The sequence below is a fragment of the Podarcis raffonei genome, chromosome 14 (genome assembly GCF_027172205.1).
Source record: "Podarcis raffonei isolate rPodRaf1 chromosome 14, rPodRaf1.pri, whole genome shotgun sequence".
Classification (NCBI taxonomy): domain Eukaryota; kingdom Metazoa; phylum Chordata; class Lepidosauria; order Squamata; family Lacertidae; genus Podarcis; species Podarcis raffonei.
Window position 1 is genome coordinate 627,120 of NC_070615.1, and position 23,211 is coordinate 650,330.

The following is a 23,211-nucleotide window of genomic DNA, read 5'->3' on the forward strand; positions in this document are numbered from 1 at the left end:
CCTCACCCACCATAAAATTTTCAAAGCAAGGTATTTAACCATAGACTATTAAAAAAAGAAGTCTGTGGTAAAACTGAAAAGTTGCTCTGCCTTTCTTGTTCAGGAGCATCGTGATTCCAAGTTATGGAGACAAGGGAAGTGGGCACACTCAGCTATAAATAATACAGCAACACTGTATTGTACCAAACGTTTGGCAAAAATTTCTTTTTTCCCCCTAGGTGCAGATTTGAATACAAATTTGATTACAGTATTCATGCAGCAGCATCAGGTTTAGGTTATTCTCAGTTACAGTTTTAGACAAATGTTGCAAAATTTAATTGTGCTGTCCTGGATTACTGAAACATCCTTATTAATACAAAATTAGCTTTTTTCTATGCAAAACCTTTTTTTAGTTAAGGCTTACTTTCATAATTACCTCTAGTATGCACCATCTGCCAAAAACAGGAAAAAGAGGTGAATTATTTTCATCTAATAAAACATACTGGGCTATGGGGAAAAAGGTTTTCTAACCGAATGGAATTTAGGAGGGAAGGTTTCTAAACAAGAGTGCTATTCTTACATTCTAATACAGAGCAGACTGAACTGGGGCAGAGAGAGAAACAGGAGCCCTTCTGATGGCCCCAGTGGAAGATGAGAACCTGGCTGTTATTTATTTAGAGCATTTTTATCCCTCTCTTCAGCCAAAAAAGGCTCTTCAATACAATCAGAAATTAAGAACATAAGAAATGCCTGAGAGCTCAGGGCAATGGGGGCTCATCTAGTCCAGCCTCCTGTTTTCACAGGGGCCAGCCAGATGCCCCCATGGGGAAGCAGCAAGTGGGATCAGGGGCACACGAGCCCCTTCCCCTCCTGGGGTTTCCAGCAACCACTATTCAACCGCATTAATGTCTCAGATAATGGAGGGAGAGCATAGCCATTGTGGCTATTAAGCCAGTCCCAGCCTTTGCCTCCACGAATTTGTCTAATCCTCTTTTAAAGCCACCAGACTCTGCCTAACACCATTCCCACACATGCACACAACTCCGTACTCAGCTTCTGGATGTGGGGAGGCCGGGAGCAGCAGGTTATCTTCCCACTCTCCTCCATGGTTTTGACGTAATTTCATAAACACGTGAAGAACTATTTTTTAGTGAGTTAACATATAAACTGTTTTTTTTAAAGTAGAGCAAGGGAATGGAGTTTAAACTTTGAAAAAGGCCTGACTGCCAAAAGAAGGCTCCATCAAATGTATGGCATCCTCTTCCGGCAGCAGCAGGAGGCAGCAAACCGACACACGCTTGTCCCTTAAAAAAAGCAGCATGACTTTTGCACATTAGAACTGGGTTACCATCATGGTCACGTACATAATGTTTGCTTTGTGCACAGCTGTAACTTTGCTTCTTTGATTATTTCTGGCATACTCAAAGGCAAAATCAGCAATGCGTTTGCTGGCATCTTCTGTGATGAGCTTGATACTCTGTACAACACCATCAACAATCTGAAAGACACAAAACGGTTACACGGGTAGTCAAAAGCAGACTCCTAAGAAAGTAATTCTGTATAGGTCCAGCAGGGCTGGGCTGGTGAATCATCCAGCCCACAGAATACTGCATTAGAAAATTCTACAGCAGTTAAGGAAGCTAATTTGTTCAAGTGCTTTCTAGCTTCTGGCTGCATTCTGCACTCATACCACGTGCTCGATTCCGCTGTATTCCCCTTCTGTGTTCTCTCGTATTGTGACGATGTCGACATCTGTGTAAGGGGTTTTGTAGCCTTCAATCGATACACAAGGGCGGACGTTTGCATAAAGGTCAAATGTTTTACGAAGCAGCAGGTTCATTGACGGGTGGCCAGCAGCTATGGGTGTTTTCAAAGGGCCTGAAACAGACAAAAGGAATGGACGAGGTACAATTGTCAAACCACGGCCTGCTCCTTAGCAACAGCATTCCTCCCCGCCACTCCAGAGTTAAACCCTCTGGTTTGAGATGGGAGGAGGGGACGTTCTCCCTTATAATGAACGCCTGTCCTTGTTGCCAGGCTCTTGCTACAACTTGCCATGGCATACTGCTCAGCACTAAGCAGAATTTTACACAATGGGTGTCACGGATGATTGGTGGGTGCTAGAAGAGATAAGAGCCCGGGACTCCAGCCAGCTTTACAGGATTTATTAGGTCCATTTTACTATTTACACCACAGAGCTCTCAGAGCACGTCCGGCTCTTTCGGTATCAGTTGCCGAGACTGACCCCTCCTTTCGTTTTCTCCAGCAAACCATTTCTGGAGCCCTCCCCTCTTCCTTTCTCTTTTACGTGAAGAGCTAAACCCCAGAAATTGCTCCCCCCTCCCTGATTCATTGCTTCCTGACAACCCTTCGTCATCCTCCCCCTATGATGAGGTGCAGCTGCTTACGATCGGAGGCTTATCTCTGTTTTTCCCCAGCATTTCCCCCTTCTCAGCCCCCAGTTCCCTGACAATGGGGATATATTCTGCAGGAAAGTTCCTCATCCTCAGCTGCAGTATTTCAAAAGGCAAGAATGATTTTGGAATCTGCTGAAGGAAAACATGTAAGAGAAGCAGCTGTGTGGGGATCAGGCAGGACAGCCTTCCCTGACACGGCGCCCTTCAGGCGCTTCAGACTACAACTCCCATCAGCCCCCGCCAGCACAGCCAGAGATGACAGAAGTGTTAGTCCAAAACATTTGGAGGTCACTAGATTATAAATTATTGCCATTTTTATTCTGTTTGGCAAAAAAAAAAAAGGCTCCCAGACCAGCTTAAAAATATCACTGACAATACAGTCCCTGTCCTCGGGCCCACAATCCAAGAGATACAACTCAAAAGGAAAAGGGACTGGGAGGGAGAAGGGAGGAAAGCAGGCCCTAATTCTTAGTAATGGAGACTTTGCAGCAGGAACAGAAAATTTTGGAGAGGAGTCAGAAATTGTTGGTTCTTCAGGAGAGGCAACGGAAAGGTCCTGCAGTCCCAGATCTTCCTCTCCTTCGGGAAACTGCACAGGAACCTGCTTCAAAGAAGGCCACACTTTGTCTATTGTCTAGCATTGTATACAATAGCAAATAGCAGATCTGCAGGATTTCAGGATGAGCTCTTCTCTGTCACCTGCTGTGTTTCTTTTAAATAGAGCTGCAAAGAATTACTTTGGACCTTCAGCACGCACAGGATGCACTCTACCACTGAGCTATGTTACCTTTACAGTTAGGATAACAAAGAAAATTCAGCATCAGAATTGAGAAAATATTTGGAGGCAATTTTGGGGAGAAGTATGCATGAAAATGTAAGCAAGCAGAAGTAGGTAGAATATTTATTTAGGACTCCCCTCTTTTTCTGGGTTAAAAAAAAAGAATATTCAAACAAGATGGAATAGGGCTGGGGCGGGCAGAGGCTGGGGTTAGGTGTTGCTAGACTACAAGCCCTATCATCCCTGGCCTTTGGGCCATACTTGCTGGACCTGATGGAAGTGGTTCCTCAGCCGTTATGTGAAGGGCTACATGTTCCCTTCCCCAGGGCTCTTCCATCATCACTCTGGACTAGAGATAGGAAGGTCTGGAAAAAAACCAGAAAAATTTGGGGGGAAACCAGGTTTCCCCCCGGTTTTTCCCAAAGCCATTTTTTTCCGGAAAATGTGAAAAAAATAGTTTGATAATAGTTTGAATATTCCATACACTATTCTCTCCCCCCCCCCATTTTTCCTGGAAAAAATGGCTTGGGGAAAAACCTGAAAAAACTGCCCCATTTTTCCCCCAGGCCTTCCAGCACCCCCACTTTGGAGCTCCCTGCCGACTGACACCAGGCAGGTTCTCTCACTGTACTCTTTCCGGCAACTGCTCAAAACATTTTCATTAGGGCAGCCCATCTGAACACGTGGAAGCTGCATGCGATTTACTTCCTTTTAACCATTGCTGATCTTCTGAATACTCTTAAATACCTGCTTTTAACTGTGTTTTATCAATCATTTTAATCTTCTGTTGTACATTTTTGTAAACTGTTTAGAAAGCTCTCTTACCATCATGCGGTTTATAATATATAATAACAAATTCAATTCAAAAACACACACACTCCTTTTCCTTTCAAACAGAGTTTGAGCCTTAGTGCAACATACTATTCAGTAACTGAATGTTGGTTACTTCTGGGCCTGGCATGCAAAAAATCTTCCTTATGCTTTGCCCCAGATGGAAAGGCCTGGGGGAAAAATCGGAATTTTTTGGGGGGGGGACAGCCCCCCCCCTTTTTGAAGTCCATGAGAAAAATGACAAAGAAGGAATTATGGCAGTAGTTCAGAAAATGAGATAGAATAAAGTGATTGTATATGTTGTGTCTCCCCCCTTCTTTTTAAAGCAGTACTCAAAGGGTAGACCTCCTATGGAGTTTAAATATTGAGGTGGACCTTAACTTTATTTGCTGTTGGTGCTAAGAGGCAAATCTGATTGTTTTTTATGTTTATGGTTTCTTGCCTTTTTTGTTGCTTTTGAGGGAAAGGTGGTGGCTACCTGTTTTATTGCAAGCATATACTTTTATCTACAATGTGTTTCATGCAATTTGTAACACTGAACTTCTTTTCAATTTTTCCAAAATGTCAATTATTTCTGGCGAAAAACAGGGGGGGGGGGAACATTTTTTCCTTATGGCTTCAAAATTTCCAGAAACTTCACATCTCTACTCTGGACCTTCACACCCATCAAAAATTAGGCTTAGGGAATGTTTCTCATGACACTTCCTATGCATACTGGGGGAAAGAAGGGGAGCTTGACATGAACAGAACAAATTGTATGTTAGATTTGTGGATCTTGTTTGCTCCAGGAGATCAGAGTTCATGGGGTTTTCCCATTTGAAGGAGGTTAGGTTGAGTGATAATGATGGGCTCTGGCTAGAGGTCACCTAGTGAGCTTCATGGCTGAATAGGGATTTAGCCACAGGTTTCTCCAGCTGAAGTCCACTTTCTACTACACAACACTGGCTGCCCCATATGTAAGAGAGCTGAGTCATTAAGCACCAGTAGAAGGAAACACTTTTGAGGTTGTTCTTTTCATAGTGAAGGGATCGTATTATTCTGGTGTCTTACAAGAAGACTTACATGGAGTTCAAATGCAATGTTTGAAGAATATATACAAGTTGTCCTTGAGAGGCTGCAATCCTACTCGCACAACCTGGGGGTAAGCCCCACTGAATAGTCAGACTTACTTCTGCGTAAACACACAACTAGGGTGCTCTGTGCACTTTACAGAGCTGGAGAACATGACATGCTGCAACAACACCATTTCTCCAATAATGATGCTTCTGTCCTTAGACACAAACTATTAACGGCTTTGTGGGCTTATAGAATAAGGAAGTTCAGAACATTACTAAGAAATTTATTTGTATAGAGCAAAACTCTGTACAAAATTAAACACAGGTTTGTTCAGTAAAGACGCGCCTTTTTTTCTTTCTTTCTCTCCCCCCCCCCATCAACAGGAACCTCCAACATACCTTTCAGTCCTATTTTGTTCTTGTCCATGGATTCTTTGGCATCTTGAGGTATTGTCCATTTGCCTCCTGGCCCTTGTATTGCTGTCACGTTTCTCTCTTCAAACTGAACAGGTGCCTAAAAACAATTGTTTCACATTATCTTCTGATCTGTTTTGGGGGGAAATGATCAATTGCCAAAGGGACTTTGTGAAAACACACCCTGAAAAAGAGAAAACACAGCCAGTGTTTTCAGGTTGGATAATGGGAAATATTCACACAGGAATACAAGCTAGCAGGAAGGATGAAAGTATTATTATGAGCTGCTGTTTCTGGATATTGTGGGCTCATGGGAGTATAAGTGGGTGATAAGAGGAAACACCATCAAGCAAGTTAAGTTGTTTAAATCTGGGAAACTGGAATCTTTTAACTCTAACTCTTCCCTGACATCACCCCCTCCCCTAAGCCCCCCTTCCTCCTCCTCGCTCTCCTCTGTTTCTGAAGGGCCGAACCCTATGAACTCCTCTTGCTCGCTCTGTCTCTTCAAAAATTTCTTGAAGATGCCAGTTATGGGGTTTTGGCTTGTGGGGATATTTTCTATGAAATTCTCTCTGCAATTCCGGAACGTTAATTTTTTCTGTTGGTTCCCATGAGTTCTCAGACTCATCTAACCCTTTCCATGCAACCAAATACTGTAATTTCCTCCTACTTATTCTCGAGTCTAATATCTCTTCCACTTCGGCCTCCTCTTCCCCCATCATGGTGGGGAAAGGAGGTGGTTCCCTTGAAATTTGATACTTATGCGCTGGTACAAACACTGACAATAAAGATCTATGAAATACAGGGTGTATTCTCATATTTTCAGGCAAATGAAGCTTGAAAGCAACTGGGTTAATTTGAGCCTTTACTTGGAAAGGTCCCAATCTCCTTGGTTCTAGCTTTTTACACCTCCCTCGTATTGGTAGTCCCTTGGTAGACAGCCATACCCAGCTCCCTACTTGGATTTCTTCCCCAACTCGCCGGTGCCTGTCTGCAGCTCTCTTGTAAGCCTCTTTAGCTTCTTCCAAATCCTCTTTCAATATCTCATGAATGTACCTCAACTCCTCTATCATTTGTTCTGCTGCTGGTACTGCTAACTGCTCCTCTTGACCTGGGAATGCCCTTGGGTGCAAGCCATAGTTTGCCACAAATGGGGCTCTGCCCGTAGATACATGCATTGCATTATTATACGCAAACTCTGCTAGACTCAACTTCTCTAACCACCCGCTCTGCTGATAACCAGCATAACACCTCAGATATTGTTGCAGTGTTGCATTCGTTCTTTTAGCTTCCCCATTGGTTTGCGGGTGTCTCGCCGACGTGAGGCTTAGCTCCACATCTAGTAACTGCATTAACCTCCTCCAAAATTGTGGGGTAAATTGGGCCCCTCTATCTGAAATGATTTGTGATGGCATACCATGCAACCTAAAAATATTATCTAAAAACATCTTTGCAGTTTCCTGCGCGGTCGGAATTTTGGCACATGGTATGAAATGCGCCATCTTGGTTAGCATGTCAACCACCACAAAGATCACTATATGCCTATGCGATGATGGTAGATCCGTTATAAAATCCATAGACACCACATCCCAAGGCCTTCCCGGCGTGGGCATAGGTTGCAACAAACCTGCGGGAGCTGCTCTAGGTGCCTTAGCTCGTTGACATACTTCACAACCTCTTACCTATTGCGTTACCTCCTCCCTCAACTTTGGCCACCAGAACTGCCGTGTTATCTGATACAGGTTTTTTTCTCTACCAAAATGTCCTGCAGTCAGGTTATCATGATGTTGCCTCAACACTTCACCTCTTAATTCACCTGCAGGTACACACAGCATCCCTCTCCTGTACAACAATCCACCTTTTTCCTTGAAACCTTCCTCTTCCCCTCTACCTTTTCTCAGTTCCTCCATTTTCTTTTGTGCAAACTCATCTGTTACTGTCAACTGCTGGAATTCCCTGCCGTCCACTACTACGGCTGCACACCCCCACTGATCCGATCTCAGCATTTCTCGCAACTTGGGAGGTGCTTCCCCTTCCATATACTCAGGTTTGCGCGATAGCGCGTCTGCACGAACATTTTGATGCCCAGGTATGTACTCAATCCTAAAATTAAACCCAGCAAAAAACTCCGCCCACCTAATTTGCCTTTGGTTTAGCTGTCTAGCAGTTCTCCAATACTCTAAATTCTTATGATCTGTTTGTACCACCACCTGATGTGACGCCCCTTCCAAAAAATGTCTCCACACTTTAAAGGCAGCATGCACAGCTAAAAGTTCCTTATCAAATATGGTGTAGTTTTGTTCTGATTGATTTAATTTTCTAGAGTAGAATGCACAGGGTCTCCAGTCCCCTTCCTTGTCCTGTTGCAGCAGAATGGCCCCAATAGCCCTATCAGAGGCATCAGTTTCTACCTTCATACGTTTACTTGGATCTAGGTGCATAAGATATTTTTCTGAAGCAAACACCGCCTTTAATTTATCAAAGGCCTTCTGTGCTTCCTCAGACCATCTGAATGGGCCCTTCCCTCTTAGACAATCAGTCAGTGGCGTTGTGATTTTGGAGTAATTACCTATGAATTTACGATAGAAATTAGCAAATCCTAAAAACCTCTGTAGATCTTTCTTAGTTTTAGGTGCCTCCCATTCCACCACTGCCTGAACTTTACTGGGGTCCATGTGCACCCCTTTGTGGGAAATGCAATATCCCAGGAACTCCACCTTTTGTGTGTGGAACTTACACTTCTCTAACTTCACATATAACCTGTTGGTCCTCAATCTCTCTAACACCTGCGTGACATGTTTTACATGTTCCTCCATACTTTCACTATATATTAAGAGGTCATCTAAATAAGAGACACAGAACTGATCCAGTATACCTGCTAAGACATGATTGATGAAGATCTGAAATACCCCTGAGCCATTTTGCAAGCCAAAAGGCATTACCAAGAATTCAAATGCACCATACTTAGTACAAAAACTGGTTTTCCACTCATTCCCTTTTCAGATTATATGCTCCTCGTAGATCAAGCTTGGTAAAGACTTTGGCTGACCTTACTCTTTCTAAGAGGTCATCTATACATGGCAATGGGCACACGCGAGGCTTCATTTGGCTGTTAAGGATTCTGAAGTCACATACTAATCTCGGTGCCCCTTCCTCCCCTTTCTTTTTGACAAAAAAGACGGGAGCACCCCCCGAGGCCGTGGACTCTCTAATAAAACCTCTCTGCAAATTCTTTTGCAGGAACTCCCTCAATGCTGCAGATTCTACTTCCGACAGGGCATATATCTTGCTTGGTGGCAACTGTGCCCCAGGGACCAGATCTATCTTGCAATCATAGGGCCTATGTGGCGGAAGTTTATCCGCTTCTTTTTCACAAAAAACATCCCGATAAGCAATATATTGTGACGGAATCTCACTTTCATTCCCCATCAACTTCCCTTCCACCTCTGTTCCCATTACTTCCACTGAGATTTTTCCCTTTTCCCCCAAACAATGTGTCATACAATAGATTGAACCAAAAACCAAAGACCTTTGATGCCAGGCAATCACCGGATTGTGACGATTGAGCCAACTCATGCCCAGCACCATTGGGTGCCCAGCTAGTTTGGTCACATGAAATGCCCTGGTCTCTGAGTGATGACCCATATCCATTCTCATTGGTGGAGTCTCGTAAGTCACTTCTCCTGACAGTAGCGGTCTGCCGTCGATTGTTTTCACTCGCAGTGGGAAATTCAAAGGTAACAAAGCGATTTTGTGTTCCTGTACCAATTTTTGGTCTATGAAATCTGCTGACGCTCCTGAGTCTAACAGTGCCTCTACCTGGACCCTATGTCCATTGGGTAGTTGTAGTTGCACCTTCACCGTTAGTCCTGGGATAGGTGGTTTCGCGTGAGAGCCTTCTATTGCTTCTCCACCCGGCTGCAAGCTCCCATTTCCAGCCGGGGACATTCGTTTCCCTGATGCAGTTCCTTCGAGCAATTTTCTTCTCTCATGTCTGCTCCAGATAGACACTCCCATCCTTTACGATTGCGACATTGTCGTGCTAGATGTCCTGGTTTTCCACAGACGAAGCAACGTCTTGTGTCTCTTCCTGCATTTCCTCTTACTATGGAAGTGGTAGTCACTGGGAGGGGTCTGGCTGCTCCTAATTCCATGGACTCTGGCCACTCTCGTCCTGTCATGTTGCCCGCTCTGCTGTCTGTACTTTCAATAATATTGTTTTCCCGCCACCGTGCTTGCCATTGTTCCTTCTTTTCACTAGCCCTCCGTTCCACGCGTAGGCTCAATTGCAGGCAAGTTCGGACCAGAGAGTCCAAGGAACTAGGTTCTGGCATTTGGGCCAATTGGTCTAAAATCTCATTATTCAGTCCTTCCCTAAAAAGGGCTGCAACTGTTGGGGAATTCAGATCCCATTTTAATTTCTGCACCAGCAAACTAAAGTTGGACAAATAAACTCCTACAGTGTCCTTTCCTTGTCTCATTCTCAACAGCTGCCTAGCTGTGGTTGTTTCATGTGCAGGGTCTAAGAAAATCGTGTCTAGATACTGCAGAAAAATTTGTAGATTTCCTAGGGCAGCATCCCTCCTAGATATTAGGGGTATAACACAGTCCTTAGCCCTCCCTTCCAAGAAATTAATCACATAAGCAACCTTCTCTTGCTCAGATTGAAATTCTTTATCCTTTATCTCTATTATGTAAGAAATTTCTGTCTTGAAAGCCATGTATTCAGAGCTTTCTCCCTTGAAGCTACGCGGACGTACAGTAAATGTTTTACTCACTCTATCTCCCTGCGTCGCTTGCAACATGGCTCTATGTTCTCCCAATGCTGCTGATAGTATGTCAACTTGACTTTTCAACTGTAAGTTCTGTGGCCATAAGTCCTGTAATGTTAGCTGGAGCGCTGGGGTTTCTCCTTGCCCAACTGGCGTCACAGCTCCCTCCATTTTGGCTTCTTCTTTCCTTATAGTGAAGAGGCGCAGAGCAGAAGGTATTCTGTCAGGACTGGTCGTTGTCCTCTTCAGATCACCACACAAATGCTTCTTGTTCTTTTATAAAACTTTTTATTGCGTATTAACAAAACATTCTTATAAACGGTTCTTAAGTACTATTCCTGAGTCACTTCTTTCAGATACCTTCTGAGCTCTGCTTCTTCGTGACCAACCACCTTCAAAATGGCGAAGGCGCCTTTCCCTTCGTTTCCCCGCTCTTTTTTCTAACCTCCTGGCTAGAGCTGGCTTGTATCTCCCCTCCTCCGAATCTGAGCTAGAACTTTACCCTTGCCTTTCCTGGGAACAGCCGGTCCCTCCCTGTTGTTCCTGTTGCTCTCTTCTCTTCCATACACTGCTCTCCTCCCCTCCTTGGGGAATGCTTTCTCCCTCTGGGAAACTGGAATCTTCTAACTCTAACTCTTCCCTGACAGCTGGGTAGCTCAGAGAATCCGACATTAATGCTGCTAAAAGCAGTGTGTCAGTGATCACTCGTTTCTATTATTCCAAAGGGAACCAGTATGTTCCAGCAGTCCTGAGGGTGTTCAATGCTAGATTAAGCACACAACTACCATATGGGATAAATGCCTTCAATCAGGCTACTGAAAGACTTCAGTTTTCCTTTGAAAAAAAATTGGTGTACCAAATCGTGTCCCCTACGCTGCCCTATGCCTAGAAACAAACCAATGCCTTTTAGTAACAAAAGCCTGGCTGCTAACATTCAAGTTCTGGTTGCAGCTGCATTTTAGAAATGAACCTAACAGTCTGGTTACAGACATGTTGGCTGAATAAGCAACCGTCATGATGGTTGAGAGGAATTGAGAAGAAAATTAAGCAGACCGGAATACTACTAGACACCCTGTACTCCTTACTGGAAAATTCTGCATTTCAGACAATTAAACACAGATTGTTAGACAACACATTTCAAGAACTTAGTAGCCAAATCAGGTATAGTGTCTGTGTAAGTCTGGGGATGACGCGAGGCAGACAGCCAATGGTGACTTACCTTTTCCACTTGACCAACCCAAATCAACACAGGGCAAGGTGGATAAAAATCAATGGTGTTATTATTTTTTAAAAAAATTAAATCGGATTTTAAAAATTTAAATTGGATTTTTAAAATAAAATGTTTTTGGAGGGAACATCTTTCTAAATATAAGGTAAAGGTAAAGGTACCCCTGCCCGTACGGGCCAGTCTTGACAGACTCTGGGGTTGTGCGCTCATCTCACTCTAGAGGCCAGGAGCCAGCGCTGTCCACAGACACTTCTGGGTCACGTGGCCAGCGTGACGAAGCTGCTCCGGCGAACCGGCACCAGAGCAGCACACGGAAACACTGTTTTCCTTCCCGCTATAAAGCGGTACCTATTTATCTACTTGCACCTAAGGGTGCTTTTGTTGGGATACTGCCAGGGAGATAAAGTCCATCTGAGCCCCCAAGCTCCTGCCGGACGATCCATCGATCTCCCGTAGACAGGCAATATCAGCAATCAGCGACACGAAGCCTCAAGAATAGATTGCCACATTCTTGGACTGGTGCACACTCTATCAGCAGAATTCACACAGCAAAAGATGCACAGCAGGAGAGCATATTTACAGTTTATTCAACGTTGGTCAGAACAAAGAAACCATGACCGCCTGCTCCGGTCTGATCAGGCAAGAAGAAGAAACGAAAGCAACTTCAAACATAAACATCCTGTGAACAGGAAATACGCAGGCTGTGACACAAACATCCTGCTCCCTTTTAAGGTGGAACGGAAATATCCTAACATCCTCCCCCTTTCCGTGTAACCTGTAGTACCTGTGGTTCAACCCAATTGCAACCTTTGTACGTAAACCTTAAGTTGTTCTCTGTTAACAACCTTAGACAACAGATCAGCAGGAATTTCATTTCCTGGCATGTAGGACACCTGAATGAGTCCTTTCTGAATACACTCTCTTGCACGATGTAGCTTAATCTGCAAGTACTTGGTTCTTTGCTTGCAACTCTCCGAGTTCAGCAAAGCCAAACAAGATCTATTGTCTTGATACACTTGTATAGGACATTTCACAGAAACCCCAATGTCCTTAAACAGTTGCATCAACCATTCACAATCCATGAGTGAAAATGACAGAGCATTGAGTTCTGCTTCACAGGAACTTAGGCTCACTGTCGTCTGCTTTTTGCACAACCAGTCAAACAGGCAGTGGTTGTACATGTAGCATACTCCAGAAGTGCTTGTACCATCCGTGGTGTCACTTCCAAAACTCGCATCTGCAAAGATTTCAAGACCTCCAGTCTTCTGACTGGTGAATCTCAGCCTGTAGTGCATAGTCCCTTTCAAATACCGGGCTATGCGCTTCAGAGCTTTCCAATCCTGAACAGTAGGATTGTTAGCGTGTCTGCTAAGCAGGTTAGTGCTTACAGCAATGTCAGGTCTTGAACATCTAGCAATGAAATTCAACTTGCCTAGAATGCATCTGTACAGCGTTGTGTCAGAAAACGCTTCAGCAGTACTATCCACCTGGTAACCTGTCACCATCGGTGTGTCTGCTGGGTTTGCATCAACCAAATTCAACCTGGTTAATACATCAGCAATTTTCTGTGTCTGGTGTACCAGAAAATTACCTGCTTGGTCCCTCTCCACCTGCAGAGAAAGATAGTTGGATACCTCACCAAGATCCTTCATGTCAAAGTGCTCCTTCAGCTGAGCTATGGTGCTTTGGTAAAAAGCCTGATTCTTCCAAAACATCAGAAGATCATCAACAAAACATAAACAATACAGTTTGTTTTGCCCCTCCTCCTTGACAAACACACACGGATCAGCTTTGCCCTGGTGAAAACCTAGAGAAAGCAACGTCTCAGTGAGTTTTGTGTTCCAACACCTGGCACTCTGCTTGAGACCATATAAGGATTTCCGCAGTTTACAGACCATTCCCTTCTATATCTGCATCCCGTCAGGTGGAAGCATGTACAGCTCCTCCCCCAAAATCTCGTACAAAAAAGCTGTATTAATGTCATAATGGGAAACATGCAGTTTCTCCTCCGCAGCGATCTTGAGCATCAGCCGAATGCTCTCATATTTGACGGTGGGCGAGAAGGTCTCGTGGTAATCCTGTCCTGGTACCTGTGAAAAACCTCTGGCAACCAATCTGGCTTTGTGTCTGACAACCTTGCCATTCTGGTCTGTCTTGGCCTTGAAAACCCATTTGCTGCCAACCAGTCTCATTCCTAGGACTACCGGTACCAGCTCTCAAGTTTGGTTCCTGTTCAAGGAATCAACTTCAGCCTTCATGGCATTTAGCCAAGGCTCAGCATCTTTAGAGGTTAACTCCTGAACCTCTTTGAAGCTTGAAGGTTCCCACACCTTCTCTGAGCTACTAAGAACAGCAGTTGCCGTCTTAGCAAACTCATCAGCAAATCTCTTTGGAGGTCTGCCTTTGGTCGCCCTCTCAGATCTGCGTACAAGACGCAAGTCTTCTGGACTCATCTCCTCCTTCTTAGGAGAAAAGTGACCAATGGTGAACAGTGGTTCTTCCAGTTCATTGTCAGACGCATCAGACGGTCTGAATGAGGCCTTTGCGCTCTTGTAGTCTGCTGTGTCATCACTGTCACTGACACCAGCAGCAGCACCGCCCACTGAACTGGAATCCGAACTCTGATCATCATCATCATCATCATCATCATCATCCTCAGTTTCCTCAGCTTTCTCAGCATGATCTGTTTTTTTCACATCACCTTCATCCTCCTCTGGGTAACTCTGGAAAATTCCCACATTTTCCCCCCACTTAGGATTGTACTCAACACTCCTTGTGAACTTAATGGATTTAGAGTTAGTCATCCATACTCTGTATGCACCTTTTTCGTACCCCATGAACAAACCATGTGCCCCACGCTTCCCAAGCTTGTTGCTCTGTGGGGTGTGTACCCACATGTCAGAACCAAAGATTCTCATGTGCTTGACGTTCGGTTTCCTCCCAAACATCTTATCATAGGGAGTACAACCAATAGGTGATGACAGTCTCCTGTTAAAAGAATAAACAAAATTCGAGAGAGCCTCCCCCCAGAACTTCTCAGGGAGGTTGGCATCATGCAACAAGGTTTTTAGTCCTTGCAGCAACGTTTGATTTGCTCGCTCCGCAAGCCCATTCATCCATGGCGATCTAGGCGTTGACAAGTCATGCTGGATTCCCTTCTCAGTCAGGAAAGCTTCAAACTGCTGAGAAGTGAACTCCCCGCCCCGATCAGTAAACAGACAGCCGATACGTTTACCGTGAGCATTCTCCAACTAAGCAAAGAATGCCTTGAATCTAGGAAATGCTTGCGATTTCCGCTCAAGCATAAACACATGAATGTACCTGGAAAAAGAATCAATTAGAACCATGAAGTACCTTGCTCCTCCCAAAGAGGGCGCAAGAGGACCTACCAGGTCTGCGTGCACTAGCTGGTAGGGTTTGGAAGCCTGCCTGCTAGACTCCTTGCCTTTTGGAGCAACCTTCACCTTGTTCTCTGCACAAGATACACATTTCATGTGAAACTTACAGGGTTTGATGTTCAAACCTTCAACCAACCCAGGCATCTTGGCCAGCGCTTGCCAAGACATGTGACAACATCTTCGATGTGCATCGTGAATACATCCTGCATGAAGAACCTTGTTAGTTTGTGCAACACAACAAGAATCAACATCAGATATAACAGCAACAGCACTGTCATCATAAGTTATACAGAATAAGCCATCCATAAGCTTTGCATGCAAAATGTCCTCTTTGCCTTTTCTGATGACACAGACGGTCCTCTTGAAGGAAACCTCAAAACCACGCCCAGTAAGCTGTGGGACACTAAGCAAATTGTCCGCAGCTCCTGGAACAAAAAGTACATCTCTGATGGTAGTATGCAGACTTGCAAGTTTCACAGTCCCAACTCCTGCAATTTGCAAAGTCCTTCCATCAGCCAGGTGGATCTCACCATCTTGAGGTGTGAAGGAGATAAACAGATGGCGGTCCTTCGCAAGATGGCGGGTGCACCCTGAATCCACAAAAAACCTGGCCTTGGCCTTTAGAGCAGGTTTGCTGGCAAACAAAACCTTGTTTTCCACCGGCGTGGGCTTTTGCAGCGTGCCCCCCTGCTCCGGGCCATCAGATCACACCATTCTGCCCAGGTCTGATAATTGTGCCATTTAGCTTTAGTGGACACGGAGCAGCTTCTCAGGATTGTAAAATATCCATCTCAGCTATTCACTTGAGCCGTGAGCCCTTATTTGCCTTCAAAGACCTCTTATCTCGGCAGCTCATAAATCACGATGCCTCTGGCTCGGCTCCCAGGCCAATTAGACCAGCCGGACTTCAAAGACTTTTGCCGCGGCATTCAGAAAAGCCTCAGCTTTCGCTTTTCCAACACATACCTCAGCAGTCTGTCGCAGACTTACTCTCCTGTAAGTGCCGTGAATCTGGGCCCATAACCTGTTGTTGGGATACTGCCAGGGAGATAAAGTCCATCTGAGCCCCCAAGCTCCTGCCGGACGATCCATCGATCTCTCGTAGACAGGCAATATCAGCAATCAGCGACACGAAGCCTCAAGAATAGATTGCCACATTCTTGGACTGGTGCACACTCTATCAGCAGAATTCACACAGCAAAAGATGCACAGCAGGAGAGCATATTTACAGCGTTGGTCAGAACAAAGAAACCATGACCGCCTGCTCCGGTCTGATCAGGCAAGAAGAAGAAACGAAAGCAACTTCAAACATAAACATCCTGTGAACAGGAAATATGCAGGCTGTGACACAAACATCCTGCTCCCTTTTAAGGTGAAACGGAAATATCGTAACAGCTTTCTGTCAGGACTGGTCGTTGTCCTCTTCAGATCACCGCACAAATGCTTCTTGTTCTTTTATAACTTTTTATTGTGTAGTAACAAAATAATCTTATAAACAGTTCTTAACTATTATTCCTCAGAGTCACTTCTTTCAGATACCTTCTGAGCTCTGCTTCTTCATGACCAACCACCTTCAAAATGGCGAAGGCGCCTTTCCCTTCGTTTCCCCGCTCTTTTTTATAACCTCCTGGCTAGAGCTGGCCTGTATCTCCCCTCCTCCAAATCTGAGCTAGAACTTAACCCTTGCCTTTCCTGTGAACAGACGGTCCCTCCCTGTTGTTCCTCTTGCTCCCTTCTATTAGATTCACTGCTCTCCTTCCCCCCTTGGGGAATGCTTTCTCCCTCTGATAAACTGAAAACTTCTAACTCTTCCCTGACACTTTCGAACTGCTAGGTGGGCAGGAGCTGGGACCGAACGATGGGAGCTCACCCCGCCGCGGGGATTCAAACCGCCGACCATGCGATCGGCAAGTCCTAGGCGCTGAGGTTTTACCCACAGCGCCACCCGCGTCCCTCTTTCTAAATATAGTTTTCTATTTAAGTTACATTATAGTAATTTTTGATATAACTGTAAAAACTACTCTGAAAATTTATTATTCCAAAAATGAAACCTTCATCTGGTTGTAAATATTAAGATTATACCAGCAAGAATGAGTCTTTCTGTGAAATAAAAAATTAAATCAAATCTTACTGACTACTGATTTAAATCAAGTCTTACTGACTAGTGATTTAAATCAAATCCACCCTTACGCAGGGTGTACATCCTACTCAGACTGAACGTGCTACCTTTGGCAATACTACAGAGGAGACTCTAGAAAATGCCATTTGCAGAATGCCATTTGCCCCTGTGGACAAAGGCAAATAGAAACCATCGCATATGTTCTTTTGTCCTGTCCCTGGCATCAGACAATTCAATCTAAATTTATTATTCAGTTGGTTGCTAGTAGGGAGTGGCATTCAGACAAATGTTAGGTAGCTTCCTTATGCTTACTCAGGTTGGGGATAAGATGCAGATAGAAGCCAGGTTTCTGAAACATGCTATGAGGATTTGTGAATGTTATACAACATTATCATAAGTGTTAGCTGCAGGTTTTGATGAGCAATTTTATTGTACTGAACCCTACAGGAATCTTGTATATATGTCAATTAATGTTTGAGAATTTGAACATGTGTGGGTTCATGTCAGCAAAGTTGAAAATTTTCTGGTGGATTTTTTACCCATTTTTAGAAATTCAATGTTTTTTAGAAAATTGGTAACATAATAAAATGAAACAATGCAAGTTGAATTAGGGAACAGGAATGGACAAAATGTTGGCCTTCATTGGGTCTTCATTGCCTTCATTCCCTACCCCTTTAAGTCTAAGTGGCTGGATTCTAATTTACAAAGTATTTTCACCAAATACCTGATCCCATGCCCCACCTACTTCCACTACTATTGGCTACAGGGTGGAGTGGGGACTTCTTAGGTCTTTACTAAAACTAAGCGGTCTTTACTAAAGGCAAGTCAAATAAGCAAATCAAATCAGGTCTCCAACATCTTAGGGTAGGGATAGGAAACTTTTGACTCTCCCTGTGTTGCTGGATCCCTCCTCACATCAGCATGGCCATTGGTTAGGAATGACTGATGGGAGTTGTAGTCAGGCAGTCCAAGGAGGAGCAAAAGAAATGTTTCCCAAAACACACTGGAACTAAATAACATCTCTGGTTCTGAGAGGTTTTGTTAGACAATGTTCACAAGGGCTTGTTCACAAGGGCAATGTTCACAAGGGCTTGGAACCAATCCAAGACTTCTGATATAGCAGTAGACTAATCTAAATTTAAGTGCTCCAGTTGGTGGAGTCTCTCTCAGCTTTCTTAGATGACAGTCACCTGGGGAATATCCTTTTCTGCAAGCAGCTTATGTGACTTGGCTTGGAGCTCTCATTTGATTACAAGGATAGCCTATCACATCAAAGTCTCCTGCTGTTATGCGCAGAGCCACCACAGCCAAGGCATTTGTTGCTCTGAAAGCTACTGCTCTATCCTAAAAAGAAAAACAACGGTTCCCAAACAAGCAGATCGCTTCTCAAAGCAAGGGACCCTTGCTCTTTTGAACCTCTCCTTCAACTGAACTTTCATTAACTTATACCAAAAGTAAACAAATCCCAATGGTGTCCAACTGAATCTAAGACATGCAGTCAAAGAGTAACTTACTTTAGCAGCTGCGAAAATCTCCACAACAGCAGCAGATATTTCTGGCCCAATGCCATCTCCTGGGATCAAAGTTACTGTCTGAACCTAGATGTAAAAAAAAAAGCCACCACATACCATGATTAAACACAGATTGACAGAAATCTGTATGCCACTTGGGGCTTGCATGGTTTTAAGTTTCTTCTTCTTTTTATTCTAACAGAAATAGAAAGAGCAAGAGCAACCCTCTCAAGCAGCAACTGGCAGAGAAGCAACAACAGTGCATACTAAGCTTTCAGAACAGCATCACTACGCAGCAAGGCACACGACTGAAAATAAAGTGGAATATGATACTCAGATGAAAGTGACAGTTCTGCTTGCCTGAGATTTATTCGTTTAACGCTAATCCTTTTACAGTTACACGAGTTACAATCCTCCAGATTTCCTCATTCTCCACTGACACTTGGTTATTACAGCATTACCACTGTCAGCCAAAGTTCTCTTTGCCTATGAAACACTAAATGCTACTATGAGGGTTCCCTTACTCCCCATCAAGATGTACATGTGAGATATTTTAATATGGGTACCATATTTTTTGCTCTATAGGACGCACCGGACGATAAGACACACCTAGTTTGGGGGGGAGGAAACAGGAAGAAAAAAATTCTGAACCCCAGAAGCCAGAACAGCAAGAGGGATCTGGCTTCTGGGATAGCCTCTTGCAGTGCTGGCTTCAGGGACAGCCTGTGAAGTCTCCGCAGGGCAGCGGGGTGAAGGCACCCTGCTGCCCTGTGGAGGCTTTGCGCAGCTAACCCCAAGCTAGAACAGCGAGACGGAGCGCTGCGCAGCGCTCCGTCTCTCTGTTCTGGCTTTGGGCTTAGCCGCACAGCCTGCATTCGCTCCGTAAGACGCACACACATTTTCCCTTACTTTTTAGAAGGGAAAAAGTGCGTCTTATAAGCGAAAAATACAGTACCTAAAGTGTGAATGTGACAAACACTTGGGAGGGAACCAAGGAGGATCACCAGGCACTGTCGTTATATCGCTTTAGGTTCCTTTCTTCAGGCCTCTGGCTTTTAACTATGTATGATCTTCTTGCAGAGGTGGGATGTTCGAATTTTTTTTTAAAAGTCTTTTAGACTTCTTGAATTGCTGGTTTTAAATGTATGTACCGTATTTTTCGCTTGATAACACGCACCTGACCATAACACGCACATAGTTTTTAGAGGAGGAAAACAAGAAAAAAAATCTGAATGAAACAGTGGATGTATCATTTTTATGCTTCATGCTGTGGCCACAGACATGTGATTTGACGGTGAGTTTGGGGTAGCCCAATGCAAAAATCCTGAGAATCCATGTCGATCTGTGCTTTGTAACCACGTTTTTGCACCATTGCAGCCCCAGGCAACAGTGGGTGCGTGATTTTTTTTGGTGCAGGCTGTAGCCATGGACATGCTATGTGATCTGATGGTGAATCTGGGGTGACCCAATGCAAAGATCCTGAGGATCCATGTGGATCCATGCTTTGTAACCACGTTTTTGCACCATTGCAGCCCCAGGCAACAGTGGGTGCGTGATTTTTTTTAGTGCAGGCTGTAGCCATGGACATGCTATGTGATCTGATGGTGAATCTGTTCCGTTTGAGCAAACACAGTAACGAAACAGAAGAGGGTGGGCAGTAAGACCCTGAGGCAGAATGCAGGAAAGCAGCAGCCTCCTCTCCTCCGTGGGGGCGCGATATGATTTTTGCCTGATTTTTGCCCTGTACTTGGGACAGTCAGCTCCAGGGACCACACATTCACTCAATAACACGCACAGACATTTCCCCTTACTTTTTAGGAGAAAAAATCTGCGTGTTATAGAGGGAAAAATACAGTATGTGTTTGCTTTTTGCTTTAAATATTGTAAGTCGCTTTGAGCTGCCATCTCAAAAAACTGGATAATAAATGAGTTAAGATAGACTACAGTTCCTTGATGAACTGCATGTCTCCAATTTATTCATTTTCAAGATCCTACTCCTGCTGATTTTTATTATTATTACATATGCATCAAGTATATACATCAAGCATATGTTTGCAGCAAGGTTAAAAACAAAATAAACACGCTCAAAATAAAGTCAAGGACAAGCTTGAAGAAATATGGAAGATTTGCAAAAGGCAACTCACACTATGCTAATAGAAGCATATGTGACAACTGTAATTAAGCACTATAAAAATCGTTGAAATAAACCAATGAAACAGTTCTGAATATCATCACTGTTGAGGAATCATTCTAAAATAATTAAGGATTTAAGCTGCAGAGAAATCTACTCTAGATAGCAAAAATGAATAGGTCTACTGCCTGCAGGGGAAAATATTCAAAACAATGGTGCCAAAGATAAGAAGGTTCTCAACTGTCTGTCTTCCACCGCTTTGAAATTTTCCAACCGAGAAGCATTAAATACAAACTATTATTTTCTTTGTAGACTTTGTAGACTCGTGATAAAAACCAAGGCTTGGGTTGGGATTTGGTTTTTTGCCACTATTCAACAGGGTTTCCTCCAAATGTGTGACCACACAGAGATCTATTTAGTCAAGTTAGACTGAAATGTGGTACTGCACTGAAGTGTATTGGAACAGAATTAGGTTACACTGGCAGAGAAATTCCACAAGCTTGGTTTTATCTTGGTATTTAGCACTTTTATTGAGAAGCTTCTCAAAAAGAAAAGAAAAAGTTATACTATTATACTCACAGAACTACCAAAACTTCTGGTCACCTGTTTTTGGCTTTTGAAAGCCCCTAGTAGACGAAAGACCTGTAGAAATGTAACAAAAGCAGAAATGCCAATATGTTATACAATCCGGGCAATTAAAAAATAATAATTCAGTATGGCTGTATTCTAAGTCAGCAGTGAAAAGACTTTTACAGTGGCACCTCGGTTTACGAACTTAATCCGTTCCGGAAGTCCGTTCTTAAACAAAAACAGTTCTTAAACCTAGGCGCGTTTTCCCTAATGAGGCGTCCTGCCACCGGTGCCCTTCCTTCGATGGGATTCGGTTCCTAGACCAAGGTAAAGTTCTCAAAACAAGACACTATTTCCGGTTTTACAGAGTTTGAAAATCAAATAGTTCTTAAAGCGGATTGCTCTAAAACCGAGGTACCGCTGTACTCCATAAAATGGTTTGCGTGTATGATTGCAATGCACCTATTATAAGATGGCCTACAAGAAAAGAAAGAACTTTTTATCTTACAAGAGTTCCTAACTGTGATTTCCCCCCTGATCTCATAGGTGTCAAAGAAGATGAGAAATTGACTGGAGCAAACCGCAGGAGGATTGCTGTCTATGAAGTTTTCCACTCCTGAAGCCCAATGTCTCCTTCCTTTCAAGAGTCAAGTGGGTACTCATCTACATATACATCTCTCTTTTCTCAACACAACCATAATTGCAAATACAATTCCATAAGTACTCTTGAAATTGTGATGAGGAAAGCTTATTGCATCCACAACAATCACATCAAATACAGAGTCTGTTGCAGTGATGTGCTACAGAGAGCTGCAATATGAAGTAGCATGAAAATCTGTAAAACATATTTAACTAGACACTATGGAAGGACATGAATTGCACCATATGCAGCAACAGACCTACAATGTCACATCTTACATATCTGATAGAATACCATCACTACATATTCTGAGATTGAAAGATGCTGCAGTATGACCAGCCAAATTCACCAGCTCCAAAAGAGAAGTCAGAGTAGAATATCAATTTTTACCAAGCCCATTCTTTTTGTATCACTTCAGCAAGCCAGAAAATTGTCAAGATTACTTGAGGACAAGAGGCCATGTCACATTTAATCTTGACAAGCACAAGTAGCAACATGCTCCACTGACCCTGCATAATCCAAGCGCTCAACCATTCTCCCTAATGGACAAGAGCAGCGCAGGAAAAACCTCTTCACTCATTTGAGGAAAGGACAGCCAACATAATGTTCCATAGTAGTCTGGATATGACACGTTTGTTGCCACACCTGGCTGGGTGCATACACAGATCACAGTAACTATCACATTTGCTCAAACCTGATTCGGAAACATTCAATTCCCACAGCCCAAAATGCCCTCTCTTCTGTTTTCTTCCCCATCTGACAGGAACCAGTATGACCTATAGACTACAACTGGCTGGCTAGATTTTGGCAGCAAGCAGAGTGTTTTCCCTCATGGAGCAAAGTGTTCTCACCCCTTCTTCAGATTTAGGATTCACACTGCTGCAACCACAGGATAGCTCTGTATGGGAATAAGCCTCAAAGTTCAAGTCACACACTCAGCTGCAAAGCTTATTAACAAACTCTGACCATCTCTCATGGGCATTTTTGCACCAGCACTTTGGACTTTTCTTCTCTTTGCATGATAGTGAGCATCATACAGAGAAAACAGGGGTGATGAAGCATCTGGAACTGTCACATAGCTCTTTAGTAACACAGCTCCTTTGACATATTCAGCAAAAGCAATCTTCTGCTGATAAAGGATGCAAAGCCAATAAACAGAATATCCCCTTCACAAAAGTGCTTCTGAGCTTGACAGGGAACACTCCACAAAGTAACCAAACACTTTTAAGTGCATTGTCAGTCTACCCAACTCACTCTTTCACAGAGTTGCTGCAATTATTTTAAAATTTGAATACTATTGCTAACACACTTCAAGCCCTTGGGAAAGAGTAACAAAGGCATTTTAATTAGAAGAAAGCAAGCCAACTA

At 43.7% G+C, this 23,211-nt stretch overlaps 1 protein-coding gene across 1 annotated transcript in view; it reads right to left on the reverse strand.

The window, feature by feature from the left end:
* IDH3A (isocitrate dehydrogenase (NAD(+)) 3 catalytic subunit alpha) overlaps nucleotides 1–23,211 on the reverse strand; it is a 31,160-nt gene that overhangs the window by 6,896 nt on the left and 1,053 nt on the right. Inside the window, exons 2-6 of the mRNA XM_053364984.1 lie at nucleotides 21,213–21,275; nucleotides 18,506–18,589; nucleotides 5,460–5,574; nucleotides 1,670–1,857; nucleotides 1,344–1,477 (exon numbers count right to left, since the gene is read on the reverse strand). Of these exons, the coding sequence (XP_053220959.1) occupies nucleotides 1,344–1,477; nucleotides 1,670–1,857; nucleotides 5,460–5,574; nucleotides 18,506–18,589; nucleotides 21,213–21,275 (584 nt within the window). The remainder of the gene's footprint in view (nucleotides 1–1,343; nucleotides 1,478–1,669; nucleotides 1,858–5,459; nucleotides 5,575–18,505; nucleotides 18,590–21,212; nucleotides 21,276–23,211) is intronic.